Source organism: Epinephelus moara, chromosome 4 (genome assembly GCF_006386435.1).
Source record: "Epinephelus moara isolate mb chromosome 4, YSFRI_EMoa_1.0, whole genome shotgun sequence".
Lineage (NCBI taxonomy): Eukaryota > Metazoa > Chordata > Actinopteri > Perciformes > Serranidae > Epinephelus > Epinephelus moara.
The window spans coordinates 33777255-33799896 of NC_065509.1; the positions used below are offsets into that span (position 1 = coordinate 33777255).

Sequence of the window (22642 nt, forward strand, 5' to 3'; positions counted from 1 at the left end):
TGTAAGGGTTCGCAGGGGGGCTGGAGCCATCCCAGCTGACATTAGGCAAGAGGCAGGGTACACCCTGGACAGGTCGCCAGGCTATCACAGGGCTGACACATAGAGACAGACAACCACTCACACTCACATTCACACCTACAGACAATTTAGAGTCACCAATTAACCTGCATGTCTTTGGACTGTGGGAGAAAGCTAGCATACCTGGAGAAAACCCACGCTGAATCCCCCACCCCGGGTTCAAATCAGGAACCATCTTGCTGTGAGGCAACAATGCTGACCACTGCACCAACATGCTGACCAGTATTTGTTATTTACTCAACACATTTAGAGGAAGACTGTGATGTCCATCAGTGAAGCTGAAGAGAAGAAGCTTTCGTTATGTATTAGTCATTCAGTCGGACTCATTGGTACAAATACATCTTCATTTATTTCACATACATTTTTTTTTTTACTTTTACTTTGAAGTTTTCACAATCTAAATGATTCAACAACAAAATGAGGAACTACCACAACAAAGTCCAAATTTCCTACTGGGGAAAATTATGCAAATGTCACTGTAGTAAAATTGACACATGTATTTTGCCAACCAGCAAAGGTACAGTTAAAGTAATAAAAAGAGACAAAAATAGGACAAAAGGGTGGTTCATGTCGGTACTTCGATCAATACTGGGCCATCTTTATGATGATCCAAGTGGTATGTTAGATCCTGAATAGTGTTTGAGGACTCATTTTTGTAAAATGCTCAACATTTTTCATAAATAAAATCTTTTTTCTTCTTTTTTTTTCATTGATAAATAATATATATTTATTAATATCTAGGAGTCAATTGGGGGAGCAGGGACAGATAATCACCCATAGAAGCCCTTCCTGAATCCATGGAAACTTCAAAAGTCTGAAGGATGTTGTTGCTGAACATATGGGGTATAACAATTTTGGCTAATGCATCCCATGAATATTGCTATGAATAGTTTTTTGAATGAATATGTACATACATGTACATAATGAAGCATTAGGTACACATATGCAAAGTATTGAACATAGGAAATTATGGTCTGTTTCATTGATTTGTTCAGTGAATAAGCATGGCGCAAGACTAAACAAAGTAGGTTAATAGCTTAGATACAAATTTGTACTGTACATGGTTCAGCCAAGTCTGTAGATCCAACCCAAAACTGAAGCGTTCTTTTTTTGGGCATATAAATTTCAAAAAGCTGATAAATGACACCTATTCCCTTCAGGTCCCCATAGCGACAACAGTTTTCACTCCTCATCCTCGTTGAAGAAGTTGCCCGCTGGCAATTATGTAAGAGGATGTCCTACTACAACTTTCGGTATTTGAAACACAGTATCCAAGCATTATGTCAAGATCCAGTGATTTAAGGTACTGCTCATCTTGTTATGATGCCCCAAACTTTTCCACTACCGCTCTCCCTGTAGCAGTGGGAAGTTCAGTAGTCTGATATTCAAAAAAATACATTGTACTTTGGGCATATCCACAATCCAGAGTCTCGGATCTATAAAAGAAGTCACATCATTTTCATGTTAAAACGACGAGGACCAGCTTGTCCTTCTGCCGAGTCAACGTTAGTGCCGTTAGACTTTGACCGAGGAACATATTCAACATCTATGTTGTTTTTATGTTTTCCTTTCCCTCTGCTCCAAACGAAAAGGAGCAGGAAACAAAACAAGACCACTCCCAGGAATGTGAAACAACCCATAGCAGTTGACACTAAAATAGTCTTTAGGTCCAAACCGAGGGTCGCACCAGACGTCCCGTTGGCAGTGGTGTTGCTGGGATCTGTGTAAGACTGGGTCCTGTTAGCATACAGTGATCCCAGACTTTTCACCGCCAATGATGTCATCAGAGTGTCATTCCCAGCACTGTTGGAGGCAAGGCAAAGGTACACTCCGCTGTCTTGCACCTCTGCTGACTTGATCTCCAGTGAACCGTTGTTGTGGACAGTAACTCTACCGTGGCTCCTACTTGTCAGAACTCGTCGACGTGGGGACAACCAGGACACAATGGGCCTTGGCGTCCCTTCAGCACTGCAGCGCAACATTGCCTGCTGGCCCTCATCCACAGTGATCGTTTGTGTTTTATTCTCACGGATTTTTGGCTTTGTACACGTGACGTAGTAAGACAGGAGAGTCTCCTTAAATTCCTTGAAAGGCCTGCCAGGAATACCCTCAGGTGTGCTGCACTCCGGCTGCGATTCCCCAAAAAATATTGAATGCCTTTTCTGTAGGATCCACATGAGACGACAGTCGCACACCAAGGGGTTGTTGTCGATCAGAAGAACCTCCAAAGCCTCAGGAGACTGAAAAACACCCTTCTCCAGTGTATCCAGCCGGTTGTGAGAAACATTGAGGACTTTGAGCCCTCGCAAGCCCTGGAAAGCGTACGGTTCAATAGCGGTAAGCTGAGCTCCAACCAGATGGAGCTCCTGAAGCCGAACCAGTTCCACCAGCATCCCCCCCTCAATGTGCCTAATACGGTTGAAGGACAGGTTGAGGTGTGTCAGGTAGGGCAGATGCTTCAGGGCTTGGTAAGGGAAGGAGGACAAGTTGGTATTGGTTATGAACAGAGTGGTCAGGTTGAGGCCATGCAGGGTATTGGCTGGCACATGATCTAGTGAAGGCCAATTATCAATTTCTAAATGCCGCAGTCGGAACAACTTTTTGAATGAGTAAGGATGCAAAGTGCTGATGCTGAGGTATCGTAGATGGAGGCTGACCAGGTTATGCAGGTGGGAAAGGGCCTCAGTGGGCACAACTGTAAGGTTGCACCTTTCTAAGGTTAACATCTCCAGGCTTGAAAGTCCACTGAATGCACGGTGAGAAATGTAAACCAGATCATTGTCTCCCACTTCCAAAAACTTTAGATTGTGTAAGTCCTGGAACATGTAATCCAGCAGGATGACAATCTTGTTGTCACTTATATCCAGTCGGGTAAGATTTGTTAAGCCTGTGAAGACGCCCAGGGGAATGAGCTTGATACGATTGCTTTTGAGACTGAGCGAGTGCATGGTAAACAGGGCGTTAAAAGCTCCCGGCTCAACGTAACTGATAATATTTCCACTGAGGTCAAGTTCCTCAAGCCCCGGAAAGGCAAAAAAGTCATCAGGGTTGATCATTGTCAGCTTGTTCTTACTCAGGTCCAGGATCCTGGTCTCGGTCGGGATGCCGTCCGGGATGCTGGGCATGCGCTTGCGGTGACAGACAACTGCCTTGGTCTGCGCTGAACACTCGCAGCGCGAGGGACATCCCAGGGTGGAGCCCACAAAGACAGCCACAAGGGCCAGTCCCAGGAATGGTTGCCAGCATGAGACGACCGTGTGCAGCATGACTTTGCTCATACAGTCGACCATTCTGTCACGGTTCTGCAAGAAGGAGAGGGAGACAACAAAGAGAGAAAGAAAGAGGTTAGTCACTCAGGATGAACCGTGTGGTGGCTGTGCTGCTGTAGAATTAATTATTTTACAAATAATGTGAAAGGACTGGTTCAGAGAAAAATAGCCTGAGGTGCCTTTACTAATATGTGTAGTATGACAACAGATGGGATGAACAAAAATGTCACAGTCCTGCCATCCTCTTCTCACCTAGTTACTTATTAAAATACAAGCTGAACGGCTGGGCTCTAAATTTTGGTTGGGCATCTCTCAGCATCTGAATTAAAGAACTTCTTTCTCTCTTGATTTTTCCACCATCAGCTGAGTCTGTCCGCTGTCTTTGTTTTCCTTCCACCCATGGGACGCTGATCAAGGCGCAGCAGTGCTGGTTAAAACACTTCCCTGGTGAGCATTGGTACTTATTTTGATTTTTACCAAAATCAAATTAACTGTTAAAGGAATAAAAAGTGCAGCTTGTGCAGCCCATTGTACCACTTCAGATAGTTTTGATAGTGTTTACTGCAAATCTAAGCCAGAAAAACAAATCAGGGTGACTGTGAGCAAACATGTTGCAGCTCGATGAGACGTAGTTTGTTTTTTTCACACATATCCTCTGTCTCTGTCTGATAATATTAAAAATATTCTGCACCCTGTCTCCCAGAAGAAACAACCCCACACATGCTAAAGCGGCAGAATGAAAGAAATAAATCATGATAAAAATGCTCGGCAGTTTATGCAGTTCATGGACAAGTGTGATCAAACTCAATCAACAAGTAAACATTGTTAGAGGGCATCATTCAATATTAGAGGGACATAATAATTCTCATTATAAGAATTACCACAAAGGTCGCAAAAGCCAATAAGCAAAGGTCTCACGTTGAATATGTTTTAACTCCAATTTAGAAATTAATTCAAACAAAATCCAAGCAAATGGTGGATGCACTGAATCAATTATTTTGGGAACTGTACCATATTAATTCAAATAAATCTTATGGCAAAAAAACAGTCAGCATTACAGATATCTCACCTCGTTATGAATTTAAAAATGAGATAATTTTATTCTATTGTCATGCCAATGCTTTACTCTTTAAACATTTCAACATTCGCTTCATAAAACTGTCTGTGTTAGTGCAGGGCTGCTACAGTGAACGGCATTCAAGCACAAGCAAACACCATTATACAGCAGAAATGAATAAAAGGGGAACTATTATTTCTAGTTTTTGTACTTTCGTGGTCAACAATTCTGTGATTAAAACACTCAGTTTGAAGTGATCTTGTTAGATGTGCAAAAACATAAATCAGATGAGAGATATATTTTTTACATGTAAATGTATTTTCTGGCAACCTCTGCAAAAATGCACATTAACCATATAATGCCATATTTGACGAAAAAAGAAATCCTAGCCAGCCTTAAGTCTATTTGCTATGCTGCTTTTTCACCCACATGCCTCCTCATATATATCACATAAGCACCTGCTCATATATATCACATAAGAACATGAGCAGATATATGTAGTGAAATGACTGCTTGCAAACAGACTGGATGACAGGTTGCAAATATTGCAAACCATCCCTGCTTCATTTGGTGTGTTATGTGTTGTGCTAAATTTAAACCATGAGAGAAATAATCTGAATTTCTCCCCAGGCTTTTAATATGCAAACAGATTATGGTGCAAAGATAATATGGCGGTATACCCATCTAAAGGGGAACATTATGTAAACCTTAGACATCGATTCAAACAGCCAAACAGGAACATCTGAATCTGCTCTTGTGTCAGCTCGAGGTGACACAAATCAAGTGTAACATGCACAGTAAAACCAGACATGTAACTGCTTCTACAGCTTTACAATTAAAAATTCAAAACATTGTCTTGCGGCTACCACACTGATGTGATCTCAAGCATCTCTATTATACAGTATCCAGATGGTGATGCAGTGATTTTCTACAGTATTCATGTGTCATTAGACAACGCTTTGACAATGCTATTCTTTCCTTTAAAATACTGATATGCATTCATGACTTTGTGCATCATGTGTTGGCATGTGTATCCGTTTCTAACATTCACAGACTTTTCCTTTTTGTGTGTCTTTACTTTTCCTTTCCTCCAGTTTGCTATAAAGCTTTATTGCTAGTTAGTGGGCGCCATATGGCCGACTCTCCATTGCTGCTGACTTGTAAAACATTGCCAAATGTGCTTTGGCCTGTTTAAGTGTTCAACAGCTTTCTAATGCAGTTTATTGGTGATGCAAAGCTAAATCCTCATTCCCTGCATTAAGAGCAGCACCTTTGCGTATTACGCACGGCATTCATGCTAACGTGCTAATTGCCCGAGTCTTCTCATAACACCTCTGTTATCACTCCTGTTATTGCTACCTTTCATCTTGTAAGCCAGCTTCTTTATGTATCATATTTAGACAGTACAGTTCCTATACAGCTGTTATACACTTATAAGCAATCGTAGTTTTAAAAAAAGAAATGTAAATGACACCTAATCCTAGTATTCAGTGTAATAGTCAATATATTAAGTCAGTAAATTCCTTTGTTTAACGCAGTGTTCAATCAAACGTTTCTAGATACACACAGCTAACGTGATTGTGACTCATACAGACACAGGCACATCTCTGTACAGGAGATTTCCTTGTGTCCCTCTTCAGCTTCCTCCCACATAATAACCACATTACACACACACACTCACACACACACACACACACACACACACACACACACACACACACACACACACACACACACACACACACGCTGTCCACATGAATTGCGGCACCATTTGATTATTTACTGAGAGGGTGTCTAATCAGTATAATGATTGGATGTCTTTGTAACAGTGTGTAATCAGAGTAAGAGTGAGCCTGCGATGTGACCCCCTCACCTGGGCACTGCTGAATGAGAGAACCATAATGCAGCTCAGTGTCACCGGCTGAAGTGTGTCCTGTGCAGAAGCAAATGCTGCACAGAATTAGGCAGCTGCCCTGAGGCAACTTTCGCAGATAAAATCTAAACTATATGCTCATATACTGTGGATATCTCTGTGTGTATGTGTACATCTCACTGCTGGGTGCTTTGCTTATTTGTACAATTTCTTTTAATTTGACTGTGATAAATATGAAATGAATGTCTCCTCCTTTTTGTTGTTTGGCACTGTGTGGCAGTGTGCCGCTTGTGTCCTTCAAAAGGAAACTACTGGATGGTGAATTTTGTGACCTATAGTACTCAATAGTTGTAGAAGAAAAACATCCATTTTCTATAACAGAAACACTTTGGATGGTTTTTCGGCCTTGAAGGAAAATCCTTTTAGCAGTGTAGCTCACTCCTCTGATTGGTATGGATAACTGGCACAGTGTAGACATTGTGACAGCAAGGTAAGCGTGTAGCAGCAGGAAGAATATACTCTGCCTCCTAAAACAACATTTTGTTCATTGATGTTCACCAGTCAGATACAGGAAGCAAAGACAACCGGTGTCTCTGCAAAAGGACATCTCAATGGACCACAATCAGGGTTCTCACACCTTCTTGAACATCAAACTTTGGGACTTTTTGAGGACTTTCCAGGCCCAATTCCCTCTAATTCAGTGGGTCCCAACTGGTCCTGCCACTAGGTCCAGATTTCTCCTTAGTAATTAGTTCAAGGTCGATACAGTTTAATATATTCAGTGTCATACTGTTTGGCCATGTCGTCAAGTTACTTTGATGCCTCTGTCAAGTATCTGTCCTTTAGTCACTCACTCTAAAGCAGGAAACAACACTTCAAAATAAAAGCTCTGTGCTGGAAATTGTACTGTACTTACTTACACTGTACTTAAGAATAAAATATGTTTTTTACGAACTTGAAACGTTTGTGAACGTGTACTTGCGGTCCATTCAGAATGGACCTGCGACCAACTTTTGGACCGCAACCCACCAGTTGGGAACCACTACTCTAATTCAAGGACCCAACCTGGCCTTGTTTGAGACACAGATCAAGGTTAATTGCTGTTACAACACTGATCATTTGTATACTGAGAAGTAGCAGGCTTTACAGAAGTTCCAAACAAGAAGTTAAAAAGATAAAGAGTGTTCGATGTGTGAAACAACACATTCTCCCCTCCAACCCATCAAGTACAGACGCTAAACTATGGCGCTCTAGGTACCCCTCCAGCTTAAGTTTGGGACGCTCAGGAACGGCGTTTTAAATACACACTGTCTCTTTTTAACTAAGCTTATAACAAAAGTAAAAGACTTTATTTTTAGGTTTACTTCCTTACGTTTAAGCAACAGATGTTTGTGGTTTAGAAAAAATATAATTGTTTGGCTTAAAATAAATACATTTGTTACCGATGTAATGTTAAGTCAGGTGACATTCATCACTAGTGTAGTATGCTACACGTACTAGCATACTACTTTATTCACTCCTCATCCTCGTTGAAGAAGTTGCCACTACCGCTCTCATTGCAGCAGTGGGAAGTTCAGTAGTCTGATATTAAAAAAAAATACATTTGACATAACCACAATCCATTCGTGGATCTAAAAAAGAAGTCACATCATTATCATGTCGAGGACCAGCTTGTCCCTCTGCCGAGTTAACGTCAGACTTTGACAGAGGAACATATTCAACATCTATGTTGTTTTTATGTTTTCCTACTCCTCTGGTCTCTTGGGTGAGAGTCTGTTGTTTGTCTGACCCCTCCTGCCTACCCTATGTAATCTGTCTTGCTCTTTATACTATGGCAAAAAAAGCCGCCACCTGGTGTGTCTCATACAGCAGCTTAAGGGGTGCCTCAGTGCGTCTGTATCTGACGCTGAGGGATTGAGACCAAGTTGTGTGAACACTTCTCAGCCGTGCTGTTACAGTGATGGCAGACAATATTTAAGTCACTTAAGTTTCTTTTATTATTGGACAAAATTATTACTTCCAGAACTTTTAATGACCCATTTCTATTTAAATCTATTTACAAAAACTTTTCATGTCTTGATTTTTTTCCTTCAAATTCACAAACTTTCAAGGATTTCAAAGACCTGTGGGAACCCTGCATAATGTATTGCTGCCACAAAATAAAATGAAGAAATCTCTCATGCAATTCAGTTAATCATAATGTCACTTTGTCAGAAATAGCTCCTGGCATACAATGAATATCAAACTATTGACCTAAGGGTAAATATTATTTTTTCCTCTACCATTTTCCCCAACATTTCCATTTTATCTCAATATTCTGGAAACTTTCAGTGACATTCAGTAACAGTCCTGTGACGGCAGAAATCCTGCAATGCACTGTGAGATAAGACTGCACAGTGAAGGTGTTTCTATAATGTGGCCCCTGACCCACATTAGTGCAGGGTTGGATCCTGAGAGGGGGAGGATAACAGCTAATGGTGTCTGACTCAGCATAAATCAGTGAACAGCCATTTCGAAGGGGTGCTGAGGTCGCCTGCGCAATGCCATCATCCCAAGCAGATGTACACAAGTGGCCCAATATGAATCTCAAACTTACATAATACCCCAGACTATTAAATTAGGATTTGCTCCTCCGCTACGGCAAATATATGAGAATGCATTTGTCTTAGCTCATTTTTAATACGCATACAGTTTTCTATTCCCATCACAAACTAATTTCCATATGAATCGCTGAAAACATGCAGGGCTCTTCCATCCCATGATGCCGCTCTTTACTTTTGAACACAGCCCGGGGCTAACTAGTAAGAGGTTGAGTAGGGATGATGTCTGTCTTTACCAGAGTAGCAAAAAACAGCCCCGCATGCACAGTTAGTCATGCTTCCACTAACAAGAAAAAAAAAAAGGCTCATAGCACTTCATCTTGGAGCTCACTCTTATATATATTCGGCTAATTGCAGGTATATTTGCTACATCATTTGTCGAGCTAATGTAGCTTTGTGCAGCTGTGACCTCTGCACTCTTGACTTGATGTCTTGGTGACTGAACGCTACAAGCTACAAGAGGATTTATCAGACAGGAATCGAGAGGTGAGAGTGGAGCTACTGTACACAGGAGATTGCAATCGCTCCCCAGGCAGCCACTGATATCTTCCCCAGGGTCATTGCTGAATTTCTGTCTCTGTATCTTTCTCTCGCACACCCTCACTGTGACTCTTTGTGCTCACTCTTTAACTTCCTGTGTGTGTGCGCCTCCTGTTATTGATATTTTGTGTCACACACTGCTAAGACAACAATTCATCATCATTAAAAATGTGTTTTGCTTATCGTTACTTTATTTGGATTTTTGAGCAAAATTATGTACGCGCAGAGATAAGTGCAGAGTTTCTGCAGTAGAACATATGTTACTACACAAATCTGCTTAAGGTAAAGTATGATCTACAATACACAAGGTGGTGATACCTGCATGCGACAAACTAGTGAATGTGTAATTTCATTTGTGTAGTAAAACCACCCTTATGACGTGAGCTCAACACTCTCTGCATCAGTCTGGACTCGATGCCGCCAAAACCCTTTCAGTGGGCGGGAGTACTCGCCTTGACAGACAAACTCATTCAGCCAATCAGTGTAACAAAATACCGGGAACATATTCATCACCAACAGAGCCAGTTGATAAATCAAGCTTTGCCAAATCCAGAGGGAAGAATGGTGAAGATGTTTTTTTCTTCTGAGAAACTGGCACCACCATTACTGTCCTGCAAGCAACAGCCTGCATTTTATGTCATCAAGCACAACAGAGTCCCTGATTGGCTGCTTACGTTGTCAACTACAGTGCGGATCCCTGATTGGCCCTGACTGGATTTTAATTTCTGGATACGAGGCAGAGCCACCAAGTTCATACAGAGGGCGAAACAGAATGTTGAGCTCACGTCATAAGAATAGTCTTACCAGGCTGTAATTTCATGGCTCCATCTCCTAGAAATTATGTTTATATACAGTTAATGTAAAACAGCAAATACGCTTTTGAGGGGCAGGTGATGCCGAAGAGGGTTAGATTTTCTATCAAAATACTAACAAAGTATTCAATTGTTTCCTGCCATAATAGGGAATCTTGCAATACATTAGCCACCTGTACATAATTATTTTGTATTATTACCTTTTTTGATTAACATCTAACCATAATCATGATTTTTTCCGAACCCTAAAGCTCTAGTGTGTTGGATTTAGTGGCATCTAGCGGTAAGGTTGCACAACTGAATCTTTTCCCGTGTGCCAAGCACATAGGAAACTATGGTTTCCCTGCCCTAGTTCGATCTAGTGTTTGGTTCTTCCTCCTGCAGAACAACATGGCAGACTCCATGGGAGAGGACCCACTCTGTATGTAGATTAATAATGGCTACTTTTATGGTAATGTTAACACAACAATTCTTATTTTCAAGTGATTATAAATTAATGAAAACTTAATTCTGAATACTACATACCATTTCTGCCCCTACACAGAAACACAGACCAAGTCTGGACGTGAACCTGAGCACTGGTGTCACAGTCCTGCACTCTGTATGCGTGGTATATTACAGAAACGCTGTCTCTGAACATAATCCAGAAGTGATTATGCTTTCACCACAACAATTTAGTGATAAATGTAATTACAAGGCGACGGGGGTTGAACTTAAAGTATAGGTAAGTAACATTTTCATATCAAAAGGTGTTAAATTACTGTGGTTCAGATTACAAAAGCTCTTTTTTTTTTCTCCACGGTGGTGCACTCATGCCTCAAAGAGAGGACTAACTGTGACTCTTGTAGCAAAGAAACATTCATAGCTGCAAGTAAAGCATACCTGTCTAACTACCACATCAAACCTCCACATGGGTATCAAAACTAAACATGACAGAAAGCTGTAATACAATGAACCCAACTAAAGCAGGGCACAGTATACTATGCAGAGTGATGCGCTCTTCTGTATTTTAGCGGCACAAATAAGACACAGATAGGTCAAATAGCAACACAGCCAATAAATACACTAATGTATGACCATTAAATCAAATACAGAGCATGTCAGGCTGCCTACAAGAGATCAAGTCTTGATTAGCAACAAGGCTAAAGTTACCCATCACATACAGATAAGCACAATAATGTGCTAATGGTACAATTAAGACATCCAACATGAGGGTCATGTATAAAAAAAAAACAGTATACATCAACAATAGCCTAATTTCACACATGATCTATGATGACCAAGATCCAGAAAAACATCCATTGCAAAAATATCATATTGTCAATATGGTAGAGACCATACAAATTGTCACAAACCATGTCTTCAGGTTTGCACCATGGTTATGGCTCATTTACCTACTCTTTTTAATAAAAACTATGTACAATAATAAATCTGGGAAAACAATACAGTAAATACCACAATTGTTGAAAAAGTAATGATTTGTTTACTTGTAAGCGTCCTTTAATGAAAACAACAAAAGTGTTATAGATCGATTTTGTAATTGGAAAACACTAAAACAGCACTGAAATGTGACAACGCAGTCCACAAACAATGATCTCTTGCTGAAAAGTCCAGCAGTCAGGACATGAAAGTTGTTTACAGAACGAGGTAATTTCAAAAGGAAAGCCTGACATTTAATTATTCATTGATTCTCTTTTATGGGAGAAATCAACAATAAAGAGCCCGACTTAGAGTTCACATCCTTCTGCAGTCTTTATCTTGGCTACATTTTCACAGCACCACTAAAATCAGCAATACAAATCAAAATATGTGTATGGTGATGTTAGATACAGCACAGAGTACAGCTGTGGTCCTGAGCATCCTCATCCTCAGAGTTACAGTAGCCAGAAGCTCCACAGAAACATGATAATTTTAATTGGAGCAAATTGAATCAAAGCAATCATGGGTCAGTTTGCTCATCAGTGTCTCTCCCCCTGCCGGGCAGAGTGGACACCCACTATCCATGTTTCATTTCAAATTATTTACCAACCAATTAACCCCAGCAGCTCCAGTATGGAGTGAATATAATTATGCAAAATGATAAATTAAATCACCCAATGATGGACCTCAGCGTACAGGAGGTCGGCTTGTTAGACTGCAACATGATGCTGACAACTGAGGGCTTCAGGTCTGACGTAATATGATCAGATGCAAACACACAGAGCGTGTCTTGCCTTGAAACCACAGTTAAACTGCACATGACTTATTGGTACTCTTTAAATACCTTCTTTTAAAATCATGTTTAGTATTTATTTAAAACGCAGGCTGTAGGGCCATGAAACCTGTTCATCCGTTAAAGGATTATATAAGCCGTCAGCTCGAGTGAAAACATGAAAATCAAAGTTGGCATAATACGGTTTTTCCGCACTAGCAATGACACTGTTTGTCACTGGTCGACTTTGTAACCACTACATTCTGTTTACACTTAGTCTCTTAAGCCATAATCCTGGCAAACCATTGGTTGTAAACATTTTGCTTTGGCTTTCATCTGAGGGGCAAGTTTGCACACCCTGAACGCTCACAAGGCACTTCTTATTTTGCCCAAGTAGTTTGAGGATTTAGATAACAACTTGGCCTCTGTGCAATCAACCAATAAAAAGCCACTTGTGAAATTGGCCTGCCTCTATCTCCTCTGGAAAGGTTTTCAGGCTGTGTTTGATGTGGCCCCCAGGCACTGATCATTGAACATAATGTGATTCCTCTTCACACAGAAAAGCCTCCCTGCGTTTATGGTGGATAGTGGGAGACGGTTGCTTTCGTTACCCAGCAATTATCAACACCCCTTAAAAAGCATAATCAAAGTGTCAAAGTTTGATATTTTGACTTGGGAGACGGCTCTGGAGGAAGAGCCACTTCGAAAGGCAGGGAACAGAGGAAAATGAACTCTCCGAGCTTGAGCAAAGCCGCAGAGAAACGGGGGGCTGCGTGAAGGATAAAGCAATAATGAAAGCAACATTATGTGTAATCATGCAGGGGGAGAATGTGCTACATACTGGGCGCAGTATTTATACAGCAAGCTCTCTTGTACATTAGCATCTGACATGGCTGCCCTGCTGTCAAAGGGTCCAACTCATTGTAATGTAATTGGTTGTAATGAGGAACGAATAAGAAAGGCAACTCTTTCAGAAAGTGTCAAAATGGAGGGTTAAAAAAAATCCAACATACACACAGTTTTCCTCAAATCCAGCAACATTATGTGTAATCATGCAGGGAGAGAATGTGCTACATACTGGGTGAAGCAGTAATACAGCAAGCTCTCTTGTACATTAGCATCTGACATGGCTGCCCTCCAGTCAATGGGTCCAACTCATCTTAATGTAATTGGTTGTAATGAGGAATGAATAAGAAAGGCGACTCTTTCACAAAGTGCCAAAAAGGAAGGTTAAAAAATGGCACGTACACACAGAAATCCTATAATCCATTCAAGTCAGAGAAAAAACCTTTCACCACTTTGGCGCTGGCATGGTAAGTGTACGCACAATATATAATCACTGTTATTCCCAGTGGGCAGTTAAAATTTTTGCGGTCAAGAGATGGTTAATTCTTGCTTTCTGAAAACAGCCGTGAACATGCAAAAGCACCGTGTTTGATGTCTTAATTTCCCAGATAACTACAAAATAACAGTACATCCTCACAAGGGTCATTGTAAGGGGAAGTTATTAAATCATCATTTTATTTTAATGAGACTTATATCTTATAATAATGCTACCCTGAAGGAAAGATGTTATTAACTTGCAGGTTAGTTCACAGTCAGAGCGTGCAATTAACCCACCTTTTCAAAAGAGCATCGGCGAGTAATCAAATGGGATCATAATGAGGGGGAAGAGACTGCGATGTTCTTTGCCTTATCCATTATTGAAAGGATCTTTGTAAAGGGCAGCGAGGCTTTAAGGTGAGCCTGCCAACATGCAAAATGACACTGTACGTCTTTAATAAACCACTGTCAATCTGACTTCTCATGCAGCAGAATGCCTCCTCAGGATGTGACCTGGATACGATTACACAACTCTGCTGCCATCAATTTTTCCAAACACAAATAATTCACAGGAGAAGACAGCAGAATGTCTCGTGGTAAGAGATGTACACTTTTAAAAATAAGGGTTCCTAACCAGTCCTTCCTGAAGGGCTGAGCTTCTACCAAGAACCACTCGCTTCTGAAGAACCCTTTTTAAAGAAAGAGTTCTTCAAGAGTTCTTTAAAAGACTAAGGGTTTCACTAAGAATCCTTTTACCCAAAGAACCCTTTTTGGAAGAAAGAGTTCTTCAAGAATTCTTTAAAACACTAAGGGTTTCACTAAGAACCCTTTTACCCAAAGAACCCTTTTTGGAAGAAAGAGTTCTTCAAGAATTCTTTAAAAGACTAAGGGTTTCACTAAGAACCCTTTTACCCAAAGAACCCTTTTTAAAGAAAGAGTTCTTCAAGAATTCTTTAAAAGACTAAGGGTTTCACGAAGAACCCTTTTACCCAAAGAACCCTTTTTGGAAGAAAGAGTTCTTCAAGAATTGTTGAAAGCATGGGTATTAAAAGATCCTCACCCCCAAATATTCAAATGGTTTTGAATGTAGATTTATCTGGAATCCGCTTACTTTATTCATTTTACTTGTGATCCGCCATAGTTGATATTTTTACAATTGGTCTGCCAAAATTCTCTGTTTTTTATTTTGTTTTACTTTTACACAATACTTGGCATTTTGTATTCAGCTCTAATTTGGAACCGAGTGGATCCCAACACTACTGCACTATTGAAATAGTACGGGCTGTAGTAGCATGACTGTGATTGTGAATCATTAGTGTTGTGGGCTGGACTGTACCACGTCTGCCCCAGCCCCTAAAGAGCCTCATAAGGCCCAAGGCTGCTAGATGTGGTTTCTTTGGCCCCAGGCGAACCTGTTAAAGTAAAACCATGATTAGTGGGACATGGGTAATGTAATATAGTCAATTACTGTTTTTAGAGCCTCTCTTGTTGGGTTTTAGATGAAACCCTTGGATTATGAGGGTCTTCAGTAGAACCCCCTGGGTGAGTTCTTGTTAGCACAAATACTGTAGGGCTTATTTATACCTAGTATTAAAATGCGTTTCAATGATCCAAACACTTCTCCGTTCACCTGTGTCCATCATGCGTCTACAGCTGACCACTTGTGTTCAGATTTCATTACTGCCTGCGTCAAGGTCAAAGGGCCCGGAGCACAGTTATTACATCCACACTCTCGTTAGTTTCGCGCTAGCAGAATTCAACACCCCTCCTTCCATAGGGCAAAATGATGGATGGTCACACAACACTAAGTCCAACTCCTCATTAAGTGGGTGGGTTTATGGCATTGGCGCGCTGCATTGATGACATAGTCTTTGCCTGTTTTACACTACAACATGTAAATGTGGTCAAATGCATCAGAGGCCATCTTTTCTCTCTCATGGTGGGTTCAGGGTGGAACCTTTCACAGATGGTTCTAGGAATAACCCCTTTTATTGGGTTCTTGGTAGACACTCCTGAAGGGTTCAGGGTGGAACCTTTATAAAAGGTTCTACAAGGGACCAAAAAGGGTTGTTCTATGGATACAAGCCAAAGACCCCTATACAGTTCTAGTAGTGTAGAATAAAAAAGAACAGCAGCAGCCTTGATGGTTCGTCACACAGACAGAAGTCAAAACTCTTGTTGGTAAATGTTCAGTTTTAACAGTCATTTTCATGAATTAGACTCACCGTTACAAACTGTATGATTCATCTACACACACACACACACACACACACACACACACACACACACACATATACACACACATAAACACCGCAAGAGCAACATGATTGTAGTCACATGATCGAGGGTTTTGAGACCTAGAGCCCTTAACAGTGAGGATCAACAGCCTCAGGGCAATAATAGGCTTCTGTGCACAAATTGCCCTTCTGCATGGCTTGCAGAGTGAAGTCAAAGCTCAATTAATCCGTGTTAATTAGAGATAAACTTGGTAGATTGAGTCAGTTGCTCTTTTCTGCGTCTGATAACCCCTTGGTTTGGGAAAGAGTCAAAACGGCCGCATCAAACAGTCGGATCTTGATTCAACCCACAAGAAAAGCCTCTCAGAGAAGAGAGTTAATCCTGTGTTTAATGACTATTAAAAATTCTGCACTTTAGAGACAAGAAGGAGCTTTTAAAAAAAGGTAACAAAACTTGGTAATTAAATGTATGAGGATAAAAATACAGCAGTAACAATATGAGAGGACTTAATAATGTCTAGGGAACAGTGTTGTCATTTCATTACATTTACAAAGTGACAAGTGAAAAAAGAAAAAAATCAACCAATTTGTCAGTTCATTAGAGAGCAATTTGTTACGTATTAAGAGTTTTATTGTGGTGTATTTTTCAAAGTTAAAATGACACCCACTCTGCACTCCCATTAGATTCATACAATATAAACATTAATGCACCTTTATATTGATATTGAGGTGATACTGTTTTGTTTTATAGTACCACTAAAGCAGGTCAGATTGCTCTGCAGTTAAAAGTCTTTGCTCCTTCACGATGACTGAGACGTTCAGGACAGATACTAAATCTCACATTAACAAGGGCAAAAAGTCTAAACAGGTGTGAATGGCCCAAAGGACATATTACAAATGTGTTTTCTAAAGAAGAAGAACATTTTTTTCCCAAACTCTTATCTTGTTTCCTTAAACTAAGCACAGTTTTCTCTTGGTTTATGTCAAGTACGTACATGTCCAAAATATAAGTGACAGGGCTAAGTTTTAGCATCACGCGGCTTTTCATCGAGCTTACAACAGAGTCAAGTGGTTAAGGTGTCACTGTGAGTTTGTTGGGACCTTTTAATGGCATGATGTTGGATGTTTGTTGCTGCTAAAGCTTTGTGGCTCATGCTAACCAGGCAGACATTGAACTGACTGTTCACCGGGAGGATAGCAGCTCTGGAGATGGTTGTAAAGGAAAGTCTGCTGATCTGGTGGGGAGACGGGATGGTCCAGGATCAGACCACCAGTGCAAAAACGATAGAATGCAAGTGTTGTTTGACTGTAGATGTTTTGGAGTTCTTTCTGTGAATACCTTAAAGGTACTGAATACCGATACCAAGTCCAAAGGAGACCAGTGTCTGTGTCCCATGGAAAACCAAACGTCAACATTAAGTTAGTTTAACAATGTAGTATGCTGTTTGTCACGTGATATATGTGATGTATGCCATGTAAGATATTATATTACCTTGGTAACCAACTTACCTATCTTAAGCTAAACCATGATCTATTTCCTAAACCTAACCAAGGAGCTTTGCTGACTAAACTTAGCCATGTAGTTTTTTATGCTATTGAGACTGTTCCACACCTTTCCACCGTCAACGGGCATATACGAGTTATCCTGACGTGCTCTGGCAGGGGCACTAATTTAGAAAATGCTCCTGTGGGTTGTATTCACAGGGTAGAAACATACAACCTACTTGGTCATAAAGGCTGGAGGACTTGTTGTTAAAGACCTAAATAAAATGCATCTAAAAACAGGCTCTAAAAAACATTAGTCATACTGTCAGCTGTGTTGCTAAGGCAACATGATGTTCAGTGTTTACAACAATTGATATATTTTACTGACCTGTGAAATACCTTGGATCCTTCATAAAGCCACCTCTACCATAAGTAACATGCAGGTGATCAACATCTCTGTTGTTTTGAGAACATGTTCACATTCCACTTCAGTGCAGACGGCAAACCATCACAGTCATGAATGATGGTACGATCCAGCAGTATTCTTACATGATGAAAACAGATCTTTTACTGTCTGCACCCTGACCACCACTAAGACTCATAATGTCTATTACATATGTGCTATGTATCACATACTCTGTTACACAAACACTATATATAACATGTAGCTCACTAGGCTACTCTATCTGCAAAAATCAATATCTGCATCGGAGAGCAGAATCCCAGTCATATGAGTATTATGCTGGCATTGATATGGATGAGTGCAAGTGCATTATTGATTAGTTATAATAATAAACCACCAATGACTGGGACTTAACTACAATGAGATAGATGATGTTAAAATGAGCGTGATTCAGGTTTGACATTTTTCATTTCACATTTCAGGCAAAGCTACAGCGATAAGTCAGTGATGCCTAGAGGGATTTTCTTTTTTTCCACCTGCTGCCTCCACAGTGAGATTAGCTCACAACAACACCCCTGAAGCTGCGAGGGATGCTGTGTCTCGCTCATGGGTAAAACCAGCAGTGTGTGTACACGCATGCCAACAAAGAGACTTGAACCTGGGCGCTGCAGGTGTTTAAGAACTGCTCCCTAAATCATGGCAGACTGCTGCCAGTTACAGGTAAAGAAAGGATAAGAGTCAGACGGGAAATGAAGAAAGTAGCTCCTTTAGTCTCCTTCCCTTAATCTTCTCTTTCCTTTAATGACTTCATCATAAACCTGCACAACCAGCAAGACTGCCTCAAATTTTTGTCACTGATCTCTTATAGTTTCACTGACCTAGACTGAATTTTTTTCTTCAGCCTCACGTCTAAAGAGCATTTTTTAAAGGGTAAGCAGAACCTCGAGTGAATTTCTTCCTTCCCTGCCTTTGAACTGAAAAGCCTCGTGAGATAAATTGTGTGGACTGATTAAAATGCATCTGCAGCAGCCGTTAACACATTGTGTGGGCTCCTGAGAGCCCTTGTGGATTCGCTTCTTGTCCCCCTCCCCTCCCTCCACGTCTGGACAGCCTACATCAGGTTTGAGTGGTACTGTGACTCAACAACAGGGAACGTTAAAGGTGGTTGGCAAACCCCTTTACCCCTCCACCCACACACCTCATTCTGGCCTACATTCATCACTAAACATTTCCATAAAAACTAAATATACCATGTAGCATACACAGCCTGAGACAACAGAGTGCTGCATGGCAAAAAAAAAAAAAACCCACACAAGGCAACCATATCAAAATCAGCCATAATAAAAGAAGACATGTACTGCTGACTGCATAAGCGCCTGTAGCAAAAATCAGAAAACAACAAACAGTATTACTGCAGCATAATGAAAGCATCATGCCTCCTAATGCCAAAAGTGCATCAGCTTAGACAAGGTTCTGTGCAGATAGGATGCTTCTCAGTATTACAATGAGATACTGCAACCATTTCATAGTCATGCAGATAAAAAATGACTCCATATTTATTTAGAGCATGATACTGTAACATTTTGCACAAGCTTTAAGAATTTATTAACCGCTATTGTCACTGGTGCATCTTTCTCCACACACAGTCTCCAGCACACTCATGAGATACCACCAGGCAGTAAGTATTCTATGCCCAGAATAACAGACAACAAATGCAGATAAAATTTTTAACATTTTTTTTTGGAAGTTGCAGAAATTATTCATGACGTTGGCTAAAAGGAACACATGCATCTCCAACATACCCATGCATCTCCGTGACGTCCCATCAGTGTCTCAGTGTACTTGGCAGGAAATCTCGTACAAATATCTACGAGACATGTCTCCATCTCTTCCTCTAAATCAAAATGGATTCACAACTTCTTGTCGTTAAATCTCATTCTCTTATTATTGTCTGCGTGTGCGGTGTCTTTTCCTCTGTGTCTCTCTCTTTGTCTTCTTCCCCTCTCTCCCTCCTCTTTGCTTTTCTCTCTCTTCACCCAATCAAGAGATCTGGCCTCTGACCTTGCAGCTCAATGCCATTAAACTCCTTTCAATTCTTGTAGTGCCTCGGAAAAGACAATGTAGCCTTTTGTAGTCCTGAATATCAGCCCTTTATATCTGTGTGCATATTTGGCTCTCCTCTAGTCTCAGTCATCCTCTGAAGAAAGGTGTTTGATAAAAGAAAAAAAAAATATATTGATACTTCAAAGATACATGTATGATTATTTTGCTTTACAGTGGCATTTCAAACAGACTGACTGACTCCAGTGGATTTGTTGTATGTTCATGCTCCAAATAAAATTCTTAAACAAAAATGATCAGTATAGGTTAAAAATAGTACTGACAATCCACACAATGGATCTCAGTACAGTTTCTATATATATGTTAGAGATGCAGTGATCCAACTTTTTCAGCTGATACAAGTGTTTAATTAAAAGGCGTAAGCTGTGTGACTCATTATGGAAGTGTCTGGGATCGTTCTTTTATGTGTGAGGCAACATCAGGCTTGAATTAAACATTGCTTTCCGAACTCTGTAAAACAGAATGTAACAAATAAATACATAAATTTGCTTGATTATGTATCATTAAAAAAAATAAACTGTGCACCAGCAACTTTTTTTATTTACAGGAATTATAAATTAAGTGTAAACCGTCTAAATGCAGCAACAAAGTGGTCAAAACATGTCCAAGAATTAATATTTACGTATAAAACACCACAACTGTTTAAAATGAAAAATGCGGTCTACTGGTGCGTAGCTTCATTATGATGTAGTATGTGCATGTGTAATCAGATGTTAACGTAATATCGAAGTTCCAACACATTTTCATGGACAAAATTTCAAAACCTTTCCATGACTTTTCAAGGAACCATTGTAACATTTTTTTCTTGTTCCACTTGCCTGCCGTTTTCAAACACACCAGATTTAAACTGTAGTCAAACATAATTCAAGCTAGCTGGCATCCATGGAGGGAGAGAAAGATCACAGGGAGACAAATGGAGAAAGGTACGTGATGGTAAACATAATGTTGTCACACATCTATGTTAGAGCTACGTTATGTCAACAGTCTCAGAAAATAAATTGGCTGTTACATTACACGGAGGGTTCTCCACAGAAGATTACTCTAACAGTTTCATTACAAACAACAAAATTCCACTACTTTTTCAGGCCTGGAGATTGTGATTGTGAAATTCCATACCTGATCCAGCTATTTGAGTCAGTATCTGCCTGATATCCAATGTCAGTATCGGATTTCTGCAGCTCTAAATGTATTGTAATTCTCTATCTCCTTATTGTAGTTTTAATATTATAAGTCAAAAAACTGTATATAAACATAAATGTTACGCCCACAATGGCAGAGGTTCTTTTTGTTTACTTCCCTTATCTCAATTCAGTGATCTAAGGATAAAGACTATCATTCAGTACATTGTACAGATTGTACGCCCATTGAGACCACTATGGTTTTTGGGCTATATATATAAAACTGATTTGACTTTGTGTGACTTTGAAATCTTGAAAACAGTCTTGTATTTAACTAGTTTATGACCTTGTACAGTGTAGGGTCATTTACTAAAAACTACAAGTATTAACTGTATACTTTTAATCTTTACAAATAAGGATAAAACCTTTTGTAAATGTTCAATGCTCTGACTCAATCTGCTGGAGTCGTGTGGTACAATTTACAGCAGTAACACATGGTAGACAGTAGAAGACAATGCAGTTGTTGAGATGTTTATATTTGCATATGCAGATAGAAACCTCCACTACCACTGCTGATACAAAAAAAGAAAAGCTGGGAAATATAAACAAACGGTCGCACAGTTGATTCCACTCGACTGCCCTCTTCTAATCTAATGTTACTTCAGTACACAGCTTAGTCTCAGGAATTTGTCAATGTTATTGTTGTGGTTTCACCCCACTGTGTACCATTGCTATCCACGTGAGTTTAGCATGCGACTTTGGCTTTAGAACGGCAAAATCTAAATGCAACGTTGCTGCTGATACAAGTGAAACACTGCACATATACATAGGCGCACAGCATTGCCTCATGACCTCACAGTATGATCACTACCCAGGGGAATTCACTCAGTAGGGCTAATCTGACCGCAGTTATGGTCGAAGACATACCATTCACAAAGGGTTAATGGACTCTCAGGGGACAAATCATAGAAAGCGTTTCAGTGATTTGACTGTTTTTATGGCTAGCTGTTATCAGCCATCCAATATGCCTCTTCCACTGGATTATAGTCCATGCAAGGATCACAAAGCCTTATTGGATATTGATCAGGTCACGTGATTCAGTTGTTGTAGAACAACAGCAACAAAACAAAATAAAAGATGCAGCAGGCGGTAAAAGATAATGTCCAAAATGACCATCCTGCTGATTCTTCTCTGGACTGCCTCAGTCAATATTGCATTTATGGTGCTTCATGCTGTTCCCGTTCATTTCAAACACTGTGGGAAATGTTTCCTAAAGCTCACACCATGTTTAGAATATCAGTAAATGTTTGCCATCATTTTACCTCCCCTGAGCCATCCCTGGTTTCTCCTGAGCAGCTACAATGTAGCCTGAAGAGGATACAAATGCCCGAAGCTAGAGATGGTTATATAGATATATAGATAGATATAGGCAGCAGATATAATGACAGTATTTACAGGGTAGTATGTGGGACTTATACTTACATAGTAATTTAGAGAAGGTATGAGGGTCATACATTTGCACAGAGCTATTTCCC

The 22642-nt window shown here is 40.2% G+C and overlaps 1 protein-coding gene across 5 annotated transcripts in view; it reads right to left on the bottom strand.

Annotated features, from left to right (window-relative positions):
* Positions 1-429: 429 nt before the first annotated feature.
* The window catches only part of lingo2 (leucine rich repeat and Ig domain containing 2), a 311243-nt gene continuing 289030 nt past the window's right edge, over positions 430-22642 (bottom strand). For 4 of the 5 annotated variants that reach the window (XM_050043129.1, XM_050043127.1, XM_050043126.1 and 1 more), the window contains one exon: positions 430-3380. In XM_050043129.1, the coding sequence (XP_049899086.1) occupies positions 1527-3368 (1842 nt within the window). In that variant the 5' untranslated portion in view covers positions 3369-3380 and the 3' untranslated portion in view covers positions 430-1526. Of the gene's footprint in view, positions 3381-19670; positions 19856-22642 lie in introns of those variants that run through there. The other variant, XM_050043125.1, reaches the window with a different exon arrangement.